The 21,982-nt window shown below is 39.9% G+C and overlaps 1 protein-coding gene across 1 annotated transcript in view; it reads left to right on the top strand.

Moving 5' to 3' along the window:
* Positions 1–21,982, top strand: part of cobl (cordon-bleu WH2 repeat protein) — a 56,327-nt gene that overhangs the window by 7,701 nt on the left and 26,644 nt on the right. The window contains exons 3-9 of the mRNA XM_080472580.1: positions 6,523–6,717; positions 10,755–10,965; positions 12,654–12,882; positions 14,158–14,202; positions 14,935–15,023; positions 15,307–15,378; positions 20,397–20,576. Coding sequence (XP_080328706.1) covers positions 6,523–6,717; positions 10,755–10,965; positions 12,654–12,882; positions 14,158–14,202; positions 14,935–15,023; positions 15,307–15,378; positions 20,397–20,576 — 1,021 coding nt within the window. The remainder of the gene's footprint in view (positions 1–6,522; positions 6,718–10,754; positions 10,966–12,653; positions 12,883–14,157; positions 14,203–14,934; positions 15,024–15,306; positions 15,379–20,396; positions 20,577–21,982) is intronic.

The raw sequence follows: 21,982 nt of genomic DNA, 5'->3' as shown, positions 1-21,982 counted from the left end.
AGTTTCTTTTAAAAACATTAAAGTTAACGACGGTAGTGCAAAGTAGTGATTCGATTTTTTGTTTTTAATGCCAACAGAAAAATTCACAGGTTGTATTAAAAGAACTGGAATTTTATCTATTCCAATATTGATCTTATTTGCTTATTGTCTCAAAAACCTTTCAAAATCATGCACGTCTTTTAACGAAGTATAATGTGAATTTTTCCAATTTTTTATGAAAAAGTAGCTGCAGTGACATGGACCATAAACATTCTAATTAAAAGCAAGTAGGATCTGGGATCAGGTGTGCATGTCACTACTAACACCACAGAACAAATCATTCTGGAATTGATCACAGAATAAACTGAAAGATATTTTCGGTTTATATAAACCCACACATCACTTAGATTACTTTCATCATGGCTCATGTAAATGGGAACAAAGAAGTTGAAATTTAACGAGACAAAATTGAGTGTGATCGTTTTGACCTCGAGTTAGAAAAATTTTGGGGAAATTATCAGAGAAATAGTTTCCATTGCATGCACCTGCTTCTACAGGTACAATAATTCTATACTTTTCTAAGTTTTATGGCCTTTTCCACTGCTTTAATGATGGTGAATCTGCTCAAATTCTTCCATTTTGCATACACGTGAAGAAAGTTTTGTTTTTTTTCATTAATTCAGTCTTGTTGAACAAAACAAGATTTTGTTCTCATTAAAATGTCCTATTTTACCTAAACAGCCTTACACACTTTTAGTTTTCTATTCCTGTTTCGATTTTAAAAGTGTCAAATTTCCGGTCCAGTCATTGGTTTTTCTGTGGTGTTGTGTCGTTGGGATAGTAGCAGAGGCCGTGTTCAGGCTGTGGATATCAGAGTCGGTTTACTTGGTATTACAGTGAGGTGGGGCTTTCGAGCACGTGACCAGTAATATGAGCATCGAGGCATATGCTGAATTAGGAGGTTGTGTCCCTGGCAACCGCAAACAAATGCTTTCCCGGAGTCGTGTGTCTCCATATGCTGTCTTCTAAATCCAAAATTCGTTCGGCCTCTCCTTCCTCCTTCACTCGTCTTCTGTCCTTGTTCATCTCTGTTTCACTGGGTCACTCCTTTTGAGTGCACGCTTCCAAAGTCCACAGCTGCCCCTAAACTCCGCTCTCCTCCGCAGTCAAGTGGTGTAAATATACCTATGTTGCCATGGGGACACCATGACACCCAGAGGGTATGCTGGCTACGTAGTGAGACAGTGAATGTGTGAAACAGGGGCCTGAGCATCCGGTAAGTGTCATTGACAGTGTCCAGGGCACAATAGGAGGTGAAAACTCAAGCGTGGCTCTGACAGGTGTGGCTTCGGGTCCGTTTGCGCTTTGCATGTAAGTCTGTGTGGTGTGCTGTGGAAGTGGAGGGAAACACGCTTTCACCTTGTTCATATTTGGACTTTTTGCTCATCAAAGTGCCACTGGGAGGAATAAACGGACTGCATTGTGTTTCTCAGGATGTTTGATGTTCATATTGTTTCACTCGTGTATTTCATGGAATAACAATCCATTTAATTGGTCTCCGGTGCATGAAATGGTAGGAGACGGATGCTTTTGGGACTCCAGACCACGAGGGGTTAAATGCTGTGAACGCTTTATTTCATTAGTTGTTTATATTCCCAGAATGGCCAACGGGTGTCATAATGAATGTAGGCCAGTTGGGGTTTTTAGTCTATTAATCGGCTCCATTCCCAGTCAGTGGTCTTCATGCCATTGTTCCAGTGATCCTGTTGTGGACTACAGAACTGCTGTTTATGCTTGAGACTATCTGTAACAGACTTAATGTCCTGATTTAACTCACTTCAATACACAGCACTTTAATGTTGGGTGTAGGCAAATCAATTACTCTTGTATCTGTCCTGCTGGCTCATTCATAACCTTCTTTAATAATTTGAGTAAATTGTTGTAGTTTGCCCTGAATTGTATATTAGCTGGTTAGCGAAGCTACTTTTTGAGCTGGAAAACTACCACACAAAAGGGGGGAAAAAACAAAAAAAACACATGGAATATTGAGGTATAATGATATAAAGCTGACAAGACCACACTTGCGTTTGTGAATGGAATTTTCTTTGGTGGAGGTGGTGCTGACAGAGCACAATTAAAGGCATAAACCAATATATTCCAATATTATTATAAGACCTCTGAGAGCAGGAACAATTTAGGCTGTGTTTCCATGCCTGGGATAAATACAGTCTATGACAGTTACTTCCTTCCGTGAGCAAAAAAGAAAAAAGTAGTCTCCAGTATGTCTGAGCAGCATTAAACAGTCAATTTTGAACAAACAGCGGTAATCTGACTGACGTGCACGGATAGACATGGTACACCCGCATGCAAACTGTAATTTGGAGAGCTTTTCGCTGACATCCTGAAATTACCTCACATGTGCCGCCTCTCTGTCAGGCACTTTTCAATTTGCAGAAGAGTTTTTGTCTTCGACTAAATTTGGATTTGCTTTGCACAGCCACAAAAAGAGAGCGAACCCTGGAATGGCTTGGTGAGGAGTGAGCAGTCGTATTTAGGTCATGGAGGAGGCTGCCTGTCACACGTGGGGACTCAGACTAATCTGTTTAAGAGGCCAGCACACGGACAACGAACTGTAATGAAGGGTGAGCTGTGTTTTGGCCTGAGCAGGTGCTTCTTCTTCTGATGGCACACTGTAGGGGAGGGTTGAAATACATCTTGGAAACACTTTTGGAACAGATTATGTGTATTACGTGGCTGACGCCAATCTACATGGAACAACACTACTCACCAGATTAATAGAACTCAATTTTCCTAACTTTACTGTTTTATTTTTTATTAAGTTTATGCAGTTAGCCACCTAATCACGTAGTCCAGAAGTATGGGACCATACAGATGGAACCACAGCTTGAATAAAGTAATTTACATTTGGCTGCTACACTTTAAACATAATGTGATTTTAAAAGCGTCACTATCTGCATGCTTTTAATTTGAATTATCAGATAAGTATGTACAGTATAATTTGCACTGATCATAACTGGTACATTTATGGGTTTGAACTGAAGCTTATGTTATCATTTTAATCATTTTTGCTTTGTGTCCTTTACACATACAGTAATTCAGTTCTAATACTGTTTGGCTCAAGGAAATCATTTATAGTTCTATCTACTTACTTCTTTTCACCATGATCCTTCAAAAATTCAAAGGTAAAAAATACGATGTGTAAAGACATCAATCTGACCCACAGATATTCCAATTTTCCCTCCAGAGAAAATGATGTCAGAGCAAAGGGGAAAACAAAATCTGGAATACCATGGCAAATTCCAATTGAGTTTGTCCTCTCAGAAATGATCAAAATAGTCGGTTTCACTAAACGTTACTATACAACAGCATGCTACTACGCAAGTATATAAATCTGGTAACATGGTTAAATTTATCTGCTCTCCATACAGTGTTTAATATCCATTAGGGCCGCACAATATCTCACAAGTTTATCTATATCGCAAAATCAACGTGCACAATATATGCATCACTAAGAACTGTCTGAACTGTGAAAAATTGTTTCCACTCGGTGTGCTGTGCAAATTTAAGATCACAGAAGTTTAAATATGAAGAAACATACAGATTCTAGTCAAGAATTAACAGGATTTGTGTGATTAACTACCTGCTGGACACAGGAAAGGAGTCATAAGTACATCAATTGAGACAAAAGGACCAGGGTCTTCTATAATATGGGTCAGACATGTGATGGAGGAAAAGTGAGAATGAAAAGACTTGTCACAGTGTTTGTATTTATCATTACTTGATAACATCATCACATATCACATGTATACCTGATATCATGCAGCCCTAATCCACTGATTAAATCCAATCATATTGGTGTATATACAGGCAAACAGATGAGTTAAGTGATACTGCTCGGTGAATTTGTTATCGTGGGTAAATTAAGTTTGACGTGTTTGTGTTTAATAATAACTGACTTTATCCTCAGTCATGCCTGAAGGAATTTACGAGAATGTATTGACACACAAATAGATACCCGACTTGTATACATGATAACAGGATACCCTCTGGGGTTTGTTTTATATTCAATGTAAACTGTGAGTTTACTGTTAATTGTGTTCTAGTTTATTGCTGCTTGGATATTCTGGTTGTGGATGATCTTTTCAGACCAAACCGTAAGTTACCCGTTTGAGATCAATCCAGCCTCTGCTCATTTCCTTTAGATTACGTATTTATTTATCACAAGGATGAGTTAAACGGGAATCTCAGCACATCTGGGAAAGTTGTTATTTTGATAGTCGAGAGAATCTTAATCCCCACTAAGCAAGTGTTGAAATAAAAACCCATTTGAGAAAGGCTAAAGAAAAAAGAAGCTTAGTTCATGCCATTTAGTCAAGTGATAGTATCTGAGTGGTTCTGAAAGGTGTGTGTGTGTGTGTGTGTGTGTGTGTGTGTGTGTGTGTGTGTGTGTGTGTGTGTGTGTGTGTGTGTGTGTGTGTGTGTGTGTGTGTGTGTGTGTGTGTGTGTGTGTGTGTGTGTGTGTGTGTGTGTGTGTGTGTGTGTGTGTGTGTGTGTGTGTGTGTGTGTGTGTGTGTGTGTGTGTGTGTGTGTGTGTGTGTGTGTGTGTGTGTGTGTGTGTGTGTGTGTGTGTGTGTGTGTGTGTGTGTGTGTGTGTGTGTGTGTGTGTGTGTGTGTGTGTGTGTGTGTGTGTGTGTGTGTGTGTGTGTGTGTGTGTGTGTGTGTCAGGGAGCGCGGGAGCCCATTTGTAACTCAGTCCCTGTAACAGCTCAGCACTTACTGCCCCCCTGTGCCGGAGCAGGGTTTCCTGCCTTTTCCTTCCCCGCTCCTCCTTCGCTCGCCCACTCTTTCCCTCTCTCTGTTTACACCCATTCTAACTCTGTGGGAGACAAGGCTTGTCCTAAAGGAGTCTTTGTGCCCGTCAGAGGGAGAGGAGGAGAGCGAGAGTGAAATGTTAACGGTGAGACGAACGGCAAGCGAGAGGGAAAGCGAGGATACTGGCTGACTGTGTGGAGCCTGGCCGGTGCCCGTTTCCCACAGCTCCACAGAGCCCTGTTCTGTTTACCTTCAGCGACACTGACTCGCCACAAAAAGTCAAACGTGTACGTGTCTTTCAACTGACTAGCGGATGCATTTTAGTCTGTCATGTGATTTGACTCTGAACTAGATATAATCAGCACTGACAAACACTTAATTATAGTTTATCGTTCTCCTGATGCATCTATAGAAAGCCACTCTGAGAGCGGTTAAGTAATGACAAGTCAATGACTCCGTGGCTGAGAGTCAGTTGACATCCAGCATAGCTGTTAATGGTTAACTTAAGGCAGGTTAGAGTCCGCTCACTGTTCATGTTCATGTGCTTTCTGTCATCAGAGTGCCACAGTGTTGTTTCTGCCTCTCCAGTGAGCAGGAGCACCTGGAGGAATACTGGATTATACATCGCTCGATTACACATTTTATATACACGCACACGGTTTTTCTCAGAGAGTGTGGCGAATCCTTGGAACGGGATTTGAAAGCCTACTGACAGATAATACTTTTGGAAAGGACTTCTTTTGACGTGAGTCTGCCGCTTTTCTCTTGTTATCTGAGGCCGATGTTTGCCCGAGGGAGCGCGTGCTGAAATGTGTGCTGTCAAAATAGAGTGGATATTTGTCGGTGTTGAGAAAAGGAAAGGTCTGATATCTGGTTAATCAGCTGTCTTTGTCAGGCTGAGTACACTTACTGCCCGGGCAAGGTCAAACATATACACTGTGGCGTCTCGTCAACATGTCACTGACAACTGTCACATGACAAGAAGTGCCCTTACACATTATTTATTCATTTTATTCAACTGGATTATTGGCCACATAGAATTGCTTGAAAGTTGCTATAATTTTGAAATAAAATTAGTATTTAGATACTGTGAGTTTTTTTAATTTTCCCACCTCTCTTTAACAAATTTCTTTAATCTCAGATGAAATAACTGAGAAGAAGTTGCTCTGAAAGCTGGGCTTTTCATTAGTTTTTTTTTTGAAGTAGGTATTGATTATGTGACATTGTTGTATTTCTACAGAAGGATGAGTTGACGTGCTTAGGCGTGGTATCAGAGGGCGTTGTCGGAAAATACCGAAATATTGAGCAAACAGCTGGTAAAGGATTTGTTCATGACAGCATATCTTTAGATGCTTATCTAATCTAAAGGAAGAGAAAGGTTGTGTCACCCACAGAAACGGACAGAAAGAAGTTGTTTTTGTGTTCAGGCTGCTCCTCAGGAGGTAGCTGCGGGTTGTATTCATTAGGCTGTTGTGTAACTTAAGAAATAACTCAAGAAATAAAAACAGCAATGACTCAGAGGAATTTATAAACTGATCTAACCAATTTAATTTGTTTGCATGAGAAATCATAAAAGGGAGTCAGTGTGTTGAGAAACACAACCGAGACCATCGATCCACGATAGAGTGATCCATTGTCGCAGAAAATCAAGTCTCAGAATTGGCTAAACTGTTAATATTAGTCATTTTTGTGTGTATTTCTGTTTCCCAGGAGGAGAATGAAGTCGCACGCCCCTCCTCCACCGCAGGTTCCTCAACCTGCTCCTCGCCAGATTTTCAGAAACCCTGCACCCGACGGTGGCGGGACATCAGGCATGGACGTGAAGGAGCATGTGCTGAGGCCCACCGTGGAGTTGAAGTTAACACTACCACAGGGACACCAGACTTCTGTGATTGAGGATGGGAGGTAAGAGGATGGGAAGAGCCACGTCATGTAATTTAGTGTATTCAGTCAGTGCATTTTAAACCGTCTTTGTTCATACTTTATTTTCCTCTTTGCATTTACTCATAGATATGGTTTTGTGAATCAATGGGAGCCAATAGAACCAGCCAACCTCCATACATTTCTCTTTGTCTGCTTTGGGCTGAACTGTCTTTCTTGGAGAATTGTTGTTGCTCCTGGCTCTGTTTTGGTTGCTGTGCCAGTGGGGGCCTCATGGTTTGGTCTCAGTCCCACATTCAGCACAAGCTTTGTCACAAAGAGGCGAGCCTTTCAGGCTCGCTGTCCCTAATGAGTGGTCTCTCTTTTGAGGCAGAAAACTTGGGATGTCTGGCTGATACAGAACACAAGGTGCACTTTTGATGACCGTAACAGCATTTTATGTCAGCGGATGTCTCTGTAAAGCTTCTTTCAAGTTTTTCTAGAGCATACAATTCTTAAAAACACCTGAAGATTGTGGCAGCTAAAAGGTAGAATTTACCTGTTTGTTTCTCTGATCTGTGACAGTAATATTATGGTCACATTGTTTATGTCGCTGCTTTGGGAGATCACCTGACTATGGTACGGTGATTATACACGAGTTGTGTTGAAAACATGAGGCTGAAGTGTCATAAATGTACAAAAGCATCATAAATTGCTGATACTAAATGTTCACTATCAGCTCGTGAGCTAATGGTGTGAAATACACACCCAAACTAATATTATGAGCTGCAATCCCAGCAAACAAAGGGAACTTTTCACCTTTCAACATTATGAAACCAGTTCACGATCACTGCACCTCAACACAAGCTGCATTTCTGACTTGATACTGTTTTCACTCACCTGTGATTTTCTTTTTATGCTGCTCAATTGCAAATGTTTGAATTGTTGATGAAACTTAAGAAGAATGTTACTGTTTGAAAGGCAGGGCTTATTAAAAGCAAGAAAAATCCATTGGCTAGGGGAATGCCTTTTCTTAACATGATTCAGGATCAATTAATTTTAAAAGAAATATGTGCATAAAACTCATTTAATTAAACCACACATTATTTAAAAAAAAAAAAGTAACTTGGAGGAAAATAGTTGTGATTTTTAATAGCTTATAAATTCTAACAGCTGTTAACATGAACTCATCCTCACACCTTAAAAAAAACATTGATGTACCTTTCCTTTGCATTTATTGAAAAGTGTTTGAGATATTTTTCAAATATGTAATATAATCTTCATGTATGGACTGCATGGACGAGTGGCAAATATGTAATGAATTCTTAGGTTTTGTTTCCCACTGCTTGAGCAGCCCTTAAAGTGCTTTAAAGAGGTATAGAGTATCTTGAATATATCAATATATAAGATTATAGTCATTTGTAAAGGTCAGTTCTTACCATATTGTACTCATTGAGATCTGTGTAGAGGTCAATAAGTGAGTATAACTCATCGTGTGAGGGTGATCTGTAGCTCTTGAAAAATGTACATTTATAAAACAAAAAAGCCCTAAATAATCAAACAAAAACTAGAGGAACAGCAACTATCAGAAAGGCAGCAGATGCAGGATTCCTGCATCAGACACTGTAAGCGTGTAAACAAACCCTTAAAGAAAACAATGCATTTATGCACATTTCTTAGTTTGCTTTTTTCTGCAGTGTCGAATCAGGATATCATTCAGGCTCACAGCTACAAAAGTTTGTTGCACGAACCTGCTGCACACTCCATCAGCAGACCACAATCACGTCAAGTCCACTTGATTCACTGAAATACTCATTTTACCATGGAATTTACCAATTAATTCATTAAAAATCCTGCAATGTGATTTCCTGGATTCTTTCCCCCCCATTCTGTCTCTCATAGTTGAGGTATACCTATGATGACAATCGGAGGCCTCTCTCATCTTTTTAAATGGGAGAATTTGCACAATTGGTGGCTGAGTAAATACTTATTTGCCCCACTGTAAGATCTCTGATTTGAGGTCTGCTAACGGCATGACTGGGACATCGTTCACTGTGAAAAGAAGCCACTGACCACAGAAACATCCGGACCATAAACCGCTACTTTTTTCACACACTTTAAACCCTGCAACGCTAATTTCTGGATTTCTATGGGTTAATGGGCTTCTTGCTGCCAAATTCTATTTCCGCATATAGATACATGCTGTTTGAGCCTCTGCTTCTCCAAAACTTGCCCTAAAAAGGGATATTTCTGCTCTTCGTGACCTCATCTTGTGCTGGATTTCCGTGGTCCAGAAATCCAGCAGCTGACGGCCGTGGGTGATGCGTTCAGGTGCATCACGTAAAGCCGCCCTGCTGGATTGAGAAATCCTCCTCCTTAGAATCACAATTGGCAAATATGCGATAGAACATGTGATCAACAGAGATAATACCCTCGGTGATTGTGTATTTCTCTCGCTCTGTCTGTCTGTCTGTCTGTCTGTCTGTCTGTCTGTCTGTCTGCGGGCTTCTCCGCAGCAGGCAGACCAGACACACACAGCGCTGTGTGCAGAAAATTCCAGCACAATGAAAGCCAGATTTGCAGGAATTGATGAAAATGTGAGCAATCCCCGTATTCCCGCTGTGAATGCGCCTTATAGTCAATTGCGGCCTATATATGGACTTTTTTTTTTATTACATTTTTTTTGTGGGTGCGGCTTATGTTCAAGTGCGCTCAATAGTCCGGAGAAGACGGTAAATGGACCAACAGAGTCCTCTTGCACACTGCCATATTTTCCTCCGTGTTCATTTATATGTGTTGTAAAAAAAAAAAGAAAATTCTGCATACTTTGTACAGAATATCTTATCCATGCAGGCAAATTGTATTGCTAAAATTATCTCATGAACTCTGTACTTCCTCTCATCAATTGATAACCATGTGACTATAATAAATAGATTGGTAGTTACAAAATATGGGCTGTAAAAGGTGCCAGAGAGCTTCCTTTTGGCACAACAGCAGCAAAGAAATCCCTTACAAACAGTCAAGGGGGATGCCTTTTCACAAGAATGACCTTCTTTAGAAAATAATTCATCACGGTAAAAGAGCATGATTAATCTGCTCATTATTTTATTAAAACACACCATTTTTCAAGCTTATTTTTTTTTGTAATTGAAATAAGGTAGATTACAATTATGAAATATGCTTTCGTGCAAATTGTAAAGTCCGTACATTGCAAAACTGGGTATAACAGCACATGGGACTTGGAGATTTCAGCTGCGGACTGTGTTCATGTGTTAGTGATGGTCAATGGTGCTCTTTGTGGTGGTATCGCTCTCAGTTCTGTCATTGGATCTGGCTGTTCCCAGAAAACATTGGAGAGTGTCTCTAGGTTTCTTTATCTGAGGATTGACAGGTCGGTACTATAGGCCTCGCCGTCAGCCCCCACCTCCCCAAAACACACGCACAAAGAAATGGACATAAGTAGATCACGGAGGCATTATTCCTCTTAGCCACTGGGTTTTGTTCCCGCCAATTTGGAGATTTTGTGTTGCCCCCCCCCCCCCAGATTAAATCTACAGGATGAGACAAGACGCTTCTGTGTTTATATGTTGCCATGTCTGGCTTTTGTTTGTTATCAATCATGGAATCAACTGAAATGAAATTGGAAGATAGTAATGTTGATCACAATGTTTTTCACATTATGATTGTTCTGGGGAGGCGATCAAGTACATAAAGGAGCCATGATACTGTTCACGGTGACCTTTAACTTTTGTTAACGGTCAGTTTTTATGGGTTTCCACGCTTTTAACGTCCTGACCTTTGTTTTTGAAATGCGTGTATTTTCCATTTAGTCGAAAGTTTGTTTGAAAAACTGCCTTCAGAAATGAATCTTGTGTCTCTCAAGTCATTGTGCATCAGGTGAGAGTGAGCCTCGTTTTCTCTTTATTGGCGGTAAAGCTTGGAAGGCTTTGTAACCTTATCCTCTGTCCTTCCTCCCTCTCTTTCTCTCCCCATCTCCTCCTCCGGTGCTTTCTTCCAACACCCCCTCCGCCCCCACACTCACTTTCCCCTCTCTCCCCCCACCCCCCACCCCCACCCCCCAGTAAAGCACTGATGGACCTGCTGGTCGAGCTGTGTAGTCGCTACCACCTCAATCCAGCGCTGCACACCCTGGAGCTGCTGTCGCCCGAGGGCCACTCTTTGGGGTTCAAACCCAACGCCCTGCTCGGTTCGCTCAACGTGGCCTGTGTGCTCATCAAGGAGAAGGTCTGGGAGGAGAAAGTTGTGCGCAGACCAGCGCCCAAAGCGCCGGAGGTGAGTTGTTGGCTGCTGGATTGTGTTTGCGCCGTGCATTCTTCATTCATTGAATTTTGAACCAGAAATTTGGATTACCAGGCATGACCCGCATCCTGCTGTGAGTTATTTGGAAAAATGTTCATCTAATATTTTTAGGTCATGTAAAGATAATTTTTTTTTTCCCTACATGAAACAAGGTGCAGTTGGAAATGCCGGAGAAACGGTGTTTCTCTCATAGAATTGAGTTTTGCAATGGGCTAATGCCAAGGGTTTTTACACTGTCGTCTTATATAATGCCTGTCCCTCCCCTCTCTGCTGTTTTATCGCTGGCCATTGGCAGAACGCAAGGCCAGCGAAACCTATAAGGGCCCATGCTAAGGTAGGAAGCTGGCTGGTAATAACTTGACCAGTGTATTGGCTGAGTTTTGACTTTTCAAACCTTACTTTCAGATTGCGAGTGTCTCTTCTGTTACGCATCCCCTCCAGTCTGCCTGAGCCTTACCACTGGCCTATTTGAAGCTGTTACTCCTTCATAATATCTGTGTCTTTCTCTAGTCTTTTCCTCTGCTTCTCCTTCACTCTCCTCCTACAGTGTGAATATTTGATGAGTGCCTTACCTTTAGTTACCATGCATTATTTCTCTGCTCTTCTCAGGGCTCACTGGCTGCTCTCTCTCTCTCTCTCCCCCTTTGACCCTACCGGGCCTCAGGCCAGAGGCTGACACTGTTTCAGACACCACTGTCAGTCATTCCTCTTCTTCTTCTTACCTCATGTATCGCTCTATTTCCGCTCTGATGTTTTTAAAGGTTAGGTGGTTTCGCGTTGTACCCGTTTAAGGATAGAAAGTGCAGAATCTAAAGCTTTTGATCCCTATGTTCATTAGCATGATTGCTGAGATGCAGAAATGGCACTCGTGTTTTTAATCCCCAAAAAATGTTTTCTTTGAAATTAATCAAAATATTAATTCAATTTAAAATACAAAAGCAGCTCTGGACTCATCAAATCAAAAGTTTTTGAGAATTTTTCAGGCTCTTGGCTTTTAAGACATACATCATTTTGTGACGTTTAACTCTTTCCCACATGTCTCGTCCTTGACGTGATGAGAATAGAACGAACATGAATCTCGTATCACTTGATTTTTGCTTTGCGTACACTTTGTCAGTATTGTGTTTTTTTTATCATTTAAAAAGATTAAGCCGAGACTCGTGTTAGAAAACCTACATTGTAGATCACGTGCTCAGCCACAGATATGGAGACACAAGTCCTTCATTCGAGCCTATAAAACTTGCTTTTTGAGTCAGCAAGCAAAGTCTAACCTTAAGTTACTCATTATGGAAATGTTCAAACGTGCCTTGTATCCTATGTTCTTGTTTTGCTCGGTTTTCTCATGCTCATTGGACTCGCTTACCTTTACAGAATAGGAGTCTTTTGACTAAATATGGTGACAGTGTGTCTTCAGACAGTTTTTCAGTGTACTTAAAGTCATGATGTTTGTACTCAGTCAGCTTGACCGTGTTATTTCTCTCCCAACTTTTTTTTTTTTTTTTTTTTTATGTCAAAGCGCCAGTATAGAACGGTCCGGCTTCCTTTTAATTTCCAGTGTTTTCTGTCTGTGATTGTTTGAACTTCAGTCAGGATTTCCTTCTACATAATCGATCTAATTCTGTCACTAGAACCCACTGTGCCGTTTGAATTTTCCCTCTCAGAAAACTGTGCGTTTGATGGTGAACTTCCACAGCAGCCAGAAGGCTGTGGTCCGGGTCAACCCGTTGGTGCCACTCAAAGCTTTGATACCAGTCATCTGTGACAAGTGTGAGTTCGAGCCGTCACATGTGCTGCTCCTGAAGGACGCCATCAGTCGACACGAACTGCCGCTGGGCAAATCTCTGACAGACCTGGGGATCAAGGAGCTCTACGTACATGATCAAACTCTAGGTGAGCCCTGCCGCCACAGCCTGTTTCTAGATTATCTGTGTTTTATTAAAAAAAAATTCAAAAAAATTTTTGCTTAAATTTTATATGTTAGAAATAAACTTCAAAGAGTGAATAAATCAAACAATTAAAAGTGCAAGAAGAAGTGAATAAAGTATAAATTGGAGGTGCAAAAAAATGTACATATAGTGAAACTGAACATTTCCTTCAAGTTCGCTTTGCACAGCAAAGCTTCCATGTATTTTATATTATTATTATTATTATTGTTATTATTATTATTATCATATTAATGCAATTTTAAATACAGTGTCTGAAATATTAAAACTTTATTTAGATGTGATGGTTTAGTTTTTTCTTTTTTTCTATAATGTCATATTGGGTTAATCATGGTATCATAATCAACAATTAGATCTGCCTAATCCATTATTACAATAAGTCTATAACCTGTAGCACAAGTGTAAGTGCTCGAAATGCATCACAACCATTTGTCTATTTCCTGCTGTGTACGTCAGTCTTAGGAAACGAAGACAGCTCAGGTTGTCACTTGATCTCAGTGGCTTTATCACTCACTCACTCACTCACTCGACCCTGATTGTGGAGCAAAAACTACACAGTAAAGTTTTCTCGTCACCCTCGGCCAGATTGCAAGGTCACTAAGACAATACACAGAAACATTGTATTTCAGCAGGAAACCAAGAAAAGCGAAGAAAATCCTCTCACAAAGCGAACATGAGGCTGCGTTTAGTAATAATGTGTGACGAGCATAGGAATAAATGCTCACATTAAGTTTCAAGCACATCAGTTTTGGTTAAACCAATAACAGGTATGGCAAAGCAGAAACTAAATGCTAAATTTGTCTTAAGTTTAATCACCATTGAGTAATCTTGAGATGTCATATGCCTACAATATTTATTATATATCAATGTTTATCTCATTTGTGACCCTGGATCACATATGATTCATCACCATGTTGACATTCCACACCCACTGATACTAGAGCTATTTCTGGCAAGAGTCATTATAAAGAGCAAAACAATGTGTTTTACAGTCAGGAAGGAGAACACGTTGTACATTTTTTTATCGACAAATGCTGTTGCATAATGGTAAGATTTTATGATTCATAAAAGTTGCGCAAAGATTATTTTACTTTTAGGACCATTATTCTCAGTCGTAGTTAAAATGCATAAAACTTCCCTGGGGGATTGTCGGTTCTCTGAGATGCTGGCCCTTCATCCATTATTGATCTTACATGCTTTGAAACTTTGTCGTGTTTTCCAGTTTTCCAGCCTAAAATGGCTTCAGCCCCTGCTCTTAACTACTCAGGTATTAGTCGTGTGTGTTGTTCATCCAATCGAATGTGTGTAGTTTAACAAAATGTACTGCTGCTTGCTTACTAACCTTTTTTTTTTTTTTTTCTTCTTGTTACTGCTGTGAATACGTGTGTAAAGCTTTTAGACTGCTTGTAGTTGGGCAAATAATTTGCTTGTTTGAAGTAATTGTCATTTGATACCAATTCAGATGACGTCATCATTGCCTAAGGCGGAGTAGAATGATAGGATTTTTCTTATTGTTTGATTTACTTTCCTTTCATCTGTGTAATATCTACTAATATTTGTCTCAATAGACATTTTTGCTTCATGCTTTACAAGCTGAAGAGTTGCTGTTTGGAAGGACTTTAAAATTAAACAGCAGCACCCTCTGCTGAGTAAAACCGAGACCCTGCAGTTCTTTCATTTAATTCATACAATTTTGGAATGAAATGTGGTTAAAGAGAATTTTGATCTATTCTGAGCTTTCTGAAAAGATCATATAAAGATCAATCAAATGTTAATATATCAAGTATCTACTAAAGTGAGTGGATTTCAATTCACGTAGGGTTTATATTGGAGTATCTATTATCAAACGGTAAATAAAAACACAACTGTGAATGTAATTATCCGCTTGGAGGAATTATTCGTCATCAATCTGCTGTTTTACAGGATGATCTTAACACCCTCACTTGTCATTTGAGATACTGACGTTGTCCTTTTCCCAACATTCCTTATCATTTTGAAGACTCCACTTACTCCAGTACAAGCAGTTTGGGAAGACCGGAGAAAAAAGGCTTTCTGGGTGTCTTCCAGTTCAGCAGGAGGAAGTCAAAGGTAAGATTTATATCTATGCTTTATATTTTATATTTGGAAAATAAAGAGGTGTCTGTGAAACTTGTCAAATTGTGTTAAAAGTTTCTCCCGACTCAATTGTTTCACTGTGACTCAAAAGGTAAAGTGGCACGAAAAACACGAGGCAGTGGAATAACTAACAAACTACCCTGTACTGCCGCATGTTGTTTGTCTATATTTAAACTGAGGGGTGAAGCGAAGTAAATGCGTGGCTGAATGTTTGAATGTTTGAGTGTTGCATGTCAGCTGTGTCTTACGTTCGCAGACAGACTCAACTTCTAAGGACATGGATGACTGTGATGCTAGAATAATCCAAAATACAGACATGCACTCTGATGTAAGTATTACTAACACATCTCAAAATGTCCACGGATAAAAAAGGCAATAGGAAGTTTCTTGTGATTTCAGCTTATGTCCTCTGTGTCAATCATAGTCAGTTTGAAACCAATAACATCAGTGGCACGAACACTTACAGTACATGGTGAGCGACGCGTCACAGAAGATTTTCTGTTATGTTGGTTTTCCTGTTTTTGTTGGTTTTTTTATGGTTCAGAGCGGCTTATAATCCAATATGGCATTCAGTCTGATCCATTTGACAAAAACAAAAGAATTTAAATGATAGATTGCAATGACTGGGGCTCCCTCAGCTCACCTAAATGGAGATACACCTTGAGATGAAAATCAAAGTAGTGTCATCTATTCCTTCTAATCCATGTATGGTCAGTTGACAACACTATAGAGGAAAACCAGATAAGTTTTGTTAGCATCTGATCAAGAATATAAGATATGATTTTCATTATATTAAGAAAAGCCAACTAATAAAATCATCTCTGTGCTTTGTGCAGTGAGCTGCTGGGTTGTTAAAGAATGAAGCAGCCAAAAGTGAAGCCGCAATTGGACCTACATTTTGAGATCGATTGGATTTTTCTTTGTGTTTAAGCATGAAAATATACTTGAGTCTGTTAGGAAACCCTGAAGTTACTGAAGTTGAGAGTTTGGCCTTTAAATGCAACGAATTGAACCTGAAGAGTATTTTCTCCCACTCTCCACCCCACCTGCTGGTCATTTTATTGTTTATAATTAACCTTGTTTTTTTTTTGTTTTTTTTGTATGTTAGCAGATATATATTATTTTAATGTTAACACTACACTATGTGAATTCAGTGGATTTTCAGACCAGTTGGAAGTTACTGCCCAGTCCTCAGTAATCTCCGATTTTGTGTACTGTTGTCCAGCAGAGGGCAGTATTTATCTCCTCAAGTTTAGCCAGCAGACTGTTTCAGGTCCAGTGTTTTGTATTCCCCATGATCCTCCTGATCTTTAGAAACTATGAGAACTAATAATGATTGATAGAGTTATAGTTTGTATCTGTCCCACTCACAGTTCATACAAGTACCAGCTTTGCTCTTACGTAAATATCGACCTAGAATAAAACTTAACGCGGGAGGTTATCTCACACAGGGTGATGACATGGGAAGAGATTTAATACTGATTTTGAACCCATGCCAAAGTGAATCTGAACACATCATTCAAAGTGTGTTATTATTACTGAAGCAAACACTGACATCTTCATGTCGTTGGTTTCTCTCCCAACACAGTACCCAGCGCCCCTCACACAACAACCCCAGTGTAAAGCAGACCCACATTAAGTTTCTGCATTAGGCATTGCTCTACCTGCTATGGCCATAACTCAATCAATATGGCCTTTGATTGGATTAGCTGGAAAAACACCGGCTGGCTCCTTCTTTACTTTACTGTAACACTGAGCTCAAAGTCTCTCATTTCACGCCACCCTTTTACTTTATTGTTCATCGTTCGCTGTGTTTTATTCAGAATTATCTGCCGGGTCGAAGCTGTCATTGTCTATTTTTCCCTTTCATCATTATGTTTATCTGATCAAAGCCAGAATTTTATTTTAAAATATTTCTTATCACTTTAAAATAAAGAAAAACACAATGATGAAGGTGGACTGGGAGATGAGAGAGGCAGAACATAGTGACAGATGAGCATGAATTAAACATTAAAGCGACTGTAGTCACAGCAGAAGGCATTTTGTTGAAGGTTAACATTCAGAATATTAAAAGCATTTAAATATTTCTAAGAAATGTTTTAAAGGAGCACAGTTTTATTTATTCATGTTGGGTTTTTGGGGGGGGGGGGTTTCAGTTGCATCGCTCTTCGTAGTGCGATTTAATGCAATTGGGCTTTTTCTCTCTGATATGATTGTCTCTCAGCCAGGAACTGTTATCAGACCACACACGTGCACTTGTGCACACAAGAAAACACACAGCCTTACACACACTAACGCATACATGCACAGTGGTATCTGCCTGAAGGCATCAGATTACCCTACCTTGGCTGTATTAGCACTAAAAGCCCTGCCTCTTATCTCTAATTGTTCATTAGGAGCTGAACCACAGTGTGTGTATGTGGTCTCAAATCACAGATGTGGTCTGAGAACTTTGTGCTTTATCCTAAGCTGATCTTTTCTAAAAATGGGTGAATATGGTGCGTATTTATTTCAGTCTTCTACTGAGTTCAAGGAATTTTCTAGTCCATAAAGTTAAAGTACTAAGTCCCAAAAAAGTTCAATTTTTATTAATTCAGCTGCTTGTGGAACATCAGTTGTGAGAACTCCTCTGCTCCACCGAACACGGCTTAATAAGATCATCTATAAGAAATACAGCAAACTTGCAAAAAGTTCAAACTGAAAGAGGGATAAACCCAAAGTCCCATTTTGAGTGCTTGAGAAATCACGATGGTCTAAACCAGCCGACATCACCTGAAAATAATCCCAGTGTATATTTTACTGCATTGGATTATCTCCTCCAAGATGTGATGGTTTTCTTAAAATATTTTCCATTTCAGGCAGTGTCTTTGAGAAGTCTTTAAAAAAAAACATTGAAATTCCCTTAACATCTTTTGAAAACTTAAATTTTCCCCCCAGACAAAATTACACTGCTTCAATGTGAGACTGATAACTGTGAATTCCCAGATGCATTAATGACCCATTATATCAAGAATAAAGATTAAAACTACTGTAGAATCTTACAAAGAATTGTTGGTAGATGATCACAGTTGGATACAAGTGCTAAAGTTTATCACACACTCACACACACACACACACACACACACACGGGTAATAAACACGGGTTATTATATTGTATGAATTATCTTTAAATTTTTCTCGATGACCTGCATTTTTCCAAGAGATGAAAAAAAAAAAAAAAAAGGAAAAGTTACAATAATTTTGATTTAGTGCATTTTTACCTAGTAAAGTCCATGAGGTAATTGTTTTTATACTACGTGGAAGTCAATTTGAAATCATGGAGACGAGACATGTTTGTATGAATAATAAGTAAATTTTTGCATATGTGTTCTATAGTGGGATAACTCCCTCAGTGCTCAAAGGCATTCCCAGGAGAGAGTGTATGAAGCATGGTTCGAGGCACTCGCAAGTTCAATAGGCTTCCCGTGTGCTCGTCAGGTTGTTAATATGAATGCACTGTGAGTTTGGGTTCCCCTTCAAATGCTGGAGTACATTTTGCTCTTTTTTTTTTTCTTCTTCTTCTTCTTTTTTCCTTCACTGGTTTGACAGATTTCAAATTGTTTACTGGGGCGAGAAAGTGAGAAGTGAGTAGGTGCAGAAGTCAGGCAGAGTTCATGTGATTATTTTATTTTTTTATTTTTTTATCTTTTTTTTGCTTTGAACATCATATTTTTTGGCGAGGTGAAGGAAACCGTTTTTTGAGCACTCCGAATGGAAATCACATATCAGTCATCTCTTTCAACCTTTCAGAGGTTTTTTTTTTTTCTTTCTTTCTTTCTTTCTTTTTGTTCTTTGCGTCTCGCCTGGCGCAATCTGCCCCGCCTCCACCTTACCCTGCACTTACTCCTGTCAACCCGTGGTTGTGTCTCACACAGCACCGTGAAGAACTATAGATAAAAAGAAGCGTGCTGAATTTTTGATGTTGTTGATTTGTCGGTGTGTGCTTTAGACTTCTTCAGTGCTCAATCCATTTTTGACGTATCAAACCCCAGACATGCATCTTGTTGCCTGTTACACTGTATGTATGTATATATATATATATATATGTATATATATATATATATATATATATATATATATATATATATATATATATATATATATATATATTATGCGCTGGTGTTGGTGGTTATTGCACAAAGCTCTAAAATACAGTACAGACAGAGAAAGCGAGGAGCGAATCCCCACACTTATAAAATGACCATATACTGACACACGGTATGACAGCACAGTGGTCACTGACATAATAGCTGCTCCACCTGAGGGTGATCTCATGGTTTTCCATGTCTCCCTCGCTCTCATTCCCTTATTTTTTCTAATATTAATGGAGTGTAGCAGGTCCCCCCCCCAAAAAAAAAAAGAATTGGTCTGCATGCTGTGAGAATCAAAACGTCAACAGTTAAACCCTAATAAAGAATGTGGAACGAAAAAAAAGAAAAAGCAAGTGTTGTGCTAACGTCTCTCTTCAAGGCATTTTCCCATCCCACCCCACTGTGAGATGTTCTAACCTTGGGCCCAATTAATTCCAATGACCTGAACTAAATGTTCCTTTTTTGCGGAGCTTTTATGTTGTTTCCAGGCATTGTCTGAACTCATCAATTAATCTCCTCTTAAAAAAATGTTTCTTTTCTCCGATCACGGGGGCGTTAGCTGTGGTTCGGTGCCCCCGTTGTACCAAGGTTCTGTACCAAGCTGAGCTACAGGAAGGTTCAGATTTTCAGGAGCACTTTAAGCTTTCTTTGATCAGATATTGAAAACCACTGCCATTTCAGCGCTTTAGTCAGGAGCAGCCACCCTTTAAAAATGTGGTTGCACTTTCGGCTTGATCAAATAAATGTTGCCGTAATTGTTGTGACTGAAGAATGGACTGAAATCTCAGAAATGTGCCCACTATCGCATGCATGATGTTTACATTGATCGAGATTCAATACGGTTATTAGCGTCCATGCCGAGTCTCGATGAGTTCTCTTTAAGTTTTTGTTTAACAGTTAGTTGGAATGTTCTATTGTGTAATAAAATGGAGCTGTAGGTTTAAAAAAATTCAAGTTGCAAAAGGGGTTTTTATGATTTCTTGTTTTAGTTGAATGAAGATTAGGAGCATATTTACACATTTTCTAAGCCCCTCCACATGTTTTTCATCTGTTAGTTTCATCCAGGTATTTCATTTGACATTTGATCAGATCTGCTCTTTTACCACAAAATTATAAATTTGTGGTCTTGTGCTGAATTTTGCCGAATTGCAAATTTTGTATTTACATGTGCATTTATCAGTCTGACTTCACTGCCCCTTTTACTGCTTTTATTCAGACTCTGTCCACAATATCTGGGATTCCCTGCCTAGAAGACCGGACTGGCACCTTGGGTCAGTCACAGTCGGAGATGAACATCCCCAGGATGTCCCCCAAGGCAGATAAGAAGAGGAGGGCCCCTGCACCACCGGGAGGTCTGGCACACAACACGGGACACACCAGCTATGAGAGCTTTCAGGTAGGATGTTACAATTATCTACAACCACTTGGGTACAACAAAACCCCACCCCTGCTCCTCTAAAGTGTTTGATTCCTGCAGCTTTCATGAATGGAAGTTACCGTCTTTCTGATCCAGCCTTTCGTTGGTGTTTTCACCTGGAAGTCTTAAGTGACCTGTCTGGGCTACATTAGAGCAACAGCTCCCTGCAGTCTCATTATAGTGTTGTGACGGCATGCTGGGCAATGTTGTTTAGCAACCAGCATCCGTCTTCCTTCCCTCTGCTAATAGGTTTTGTTTATTTGGAGGAGCCTGTTATTCAGCACACATGTTTTCCATATAATGAGATGCAAAACACTGCGATTGTCTTAAGCTTAATGAACAAAGCAAAAACTGCAATTCATGGAAATGTTTTGTACTGCAAACAGTACTAACAATACTGAATTGCCTGAAACATAAACAAATCAATGGTCCGATTCACTTGTTCTTCACGTGACGTCAGGTTGGGGATTTCATCACTTACTTGGGATGACTGAAGTACTTGGATGACTTTGTTCGCTCCGACTGTGAATGTCCTCCCTGCATTTAAAATGGACTATAAATGATTAATATGTCCTTTTGCTATTGAATTGCATTGCGACTCCAACAAGAAACTTCTCGTCCCTGCTTTGATTATTTTTAGTGCTGCAAATTGTATTTGTGCAGACAGAAATGGTAGTTTGTCTGCCCACCTGTCAGATTAAGAGTCATGACGGACACCAGAGCTGAAATACTGAGGCACCACTGGGACTCACAAGGGCACCTGGTAGATTACGAGTTGGGAAGGTTATCTGAGGACTCGATGGCTGCTCTAATAATAGATTTCTTCCCCCTCACTCTTATGTGTACTCTGCACCGTTGCTCGGTCTGAACACAATATCTCATGCATATTTATGCAATATCCAAACATTGCAAGGTCATACTGTGGTGCAGGCGTGTTGCGAGGACAAAATGAAAGCGAGCAGTCAAGGTGTTAAGTTATTTTATCGACGGTTCATCATGAGGTCGTGCAGCAGAGCTTTTCAAATGTGGGTCTCTTTTGCTAGCGGTAAAGTGAAATCTATATATTGGTGAGTGTGCATTTGTTTCACTGGCACGCACCTGGTTTGAAGTGAATAAAGGTGTGGAGGCGCTTGATTATTGGCCGATAGGAAATGTATGTACGATTAGCTCACATCACCCAAGGACACGAGTGTAAGGTGTTGGAAGATTAGCAGCATGCTTGTGAGTGTGATTAAAATGGATTTAGTTACATGACAGTGGGGGGTGTCACAGCAGCCAGGTCTCATCGGGACAGTTTTTGAAGGCCTCGGGCATTAAAGAGTCCTGCATGACTTAAGTCTGTAGAACAATTGTGCAGTGTCAAATCACATCGCATCACATCACAG

Source organism: Lipophrys pholis, assembly GCF_963383615.2.
Source record: "Lipophrys pholis genome assembly, chromosome: 9".
In the NCBI taxonomy this organism is placed as follows: Eukaryota; Metazoa; Chordata; class Actinopteri; order Blenniiformes; family Blenniidae; genus Lipophrys; species Lipophrys pholis.
The sequence above is the reverse complement of the archived record's forward strand: the minus strand, read 5'-3'. Positions and strand labels throughout refer to the sequence as shown.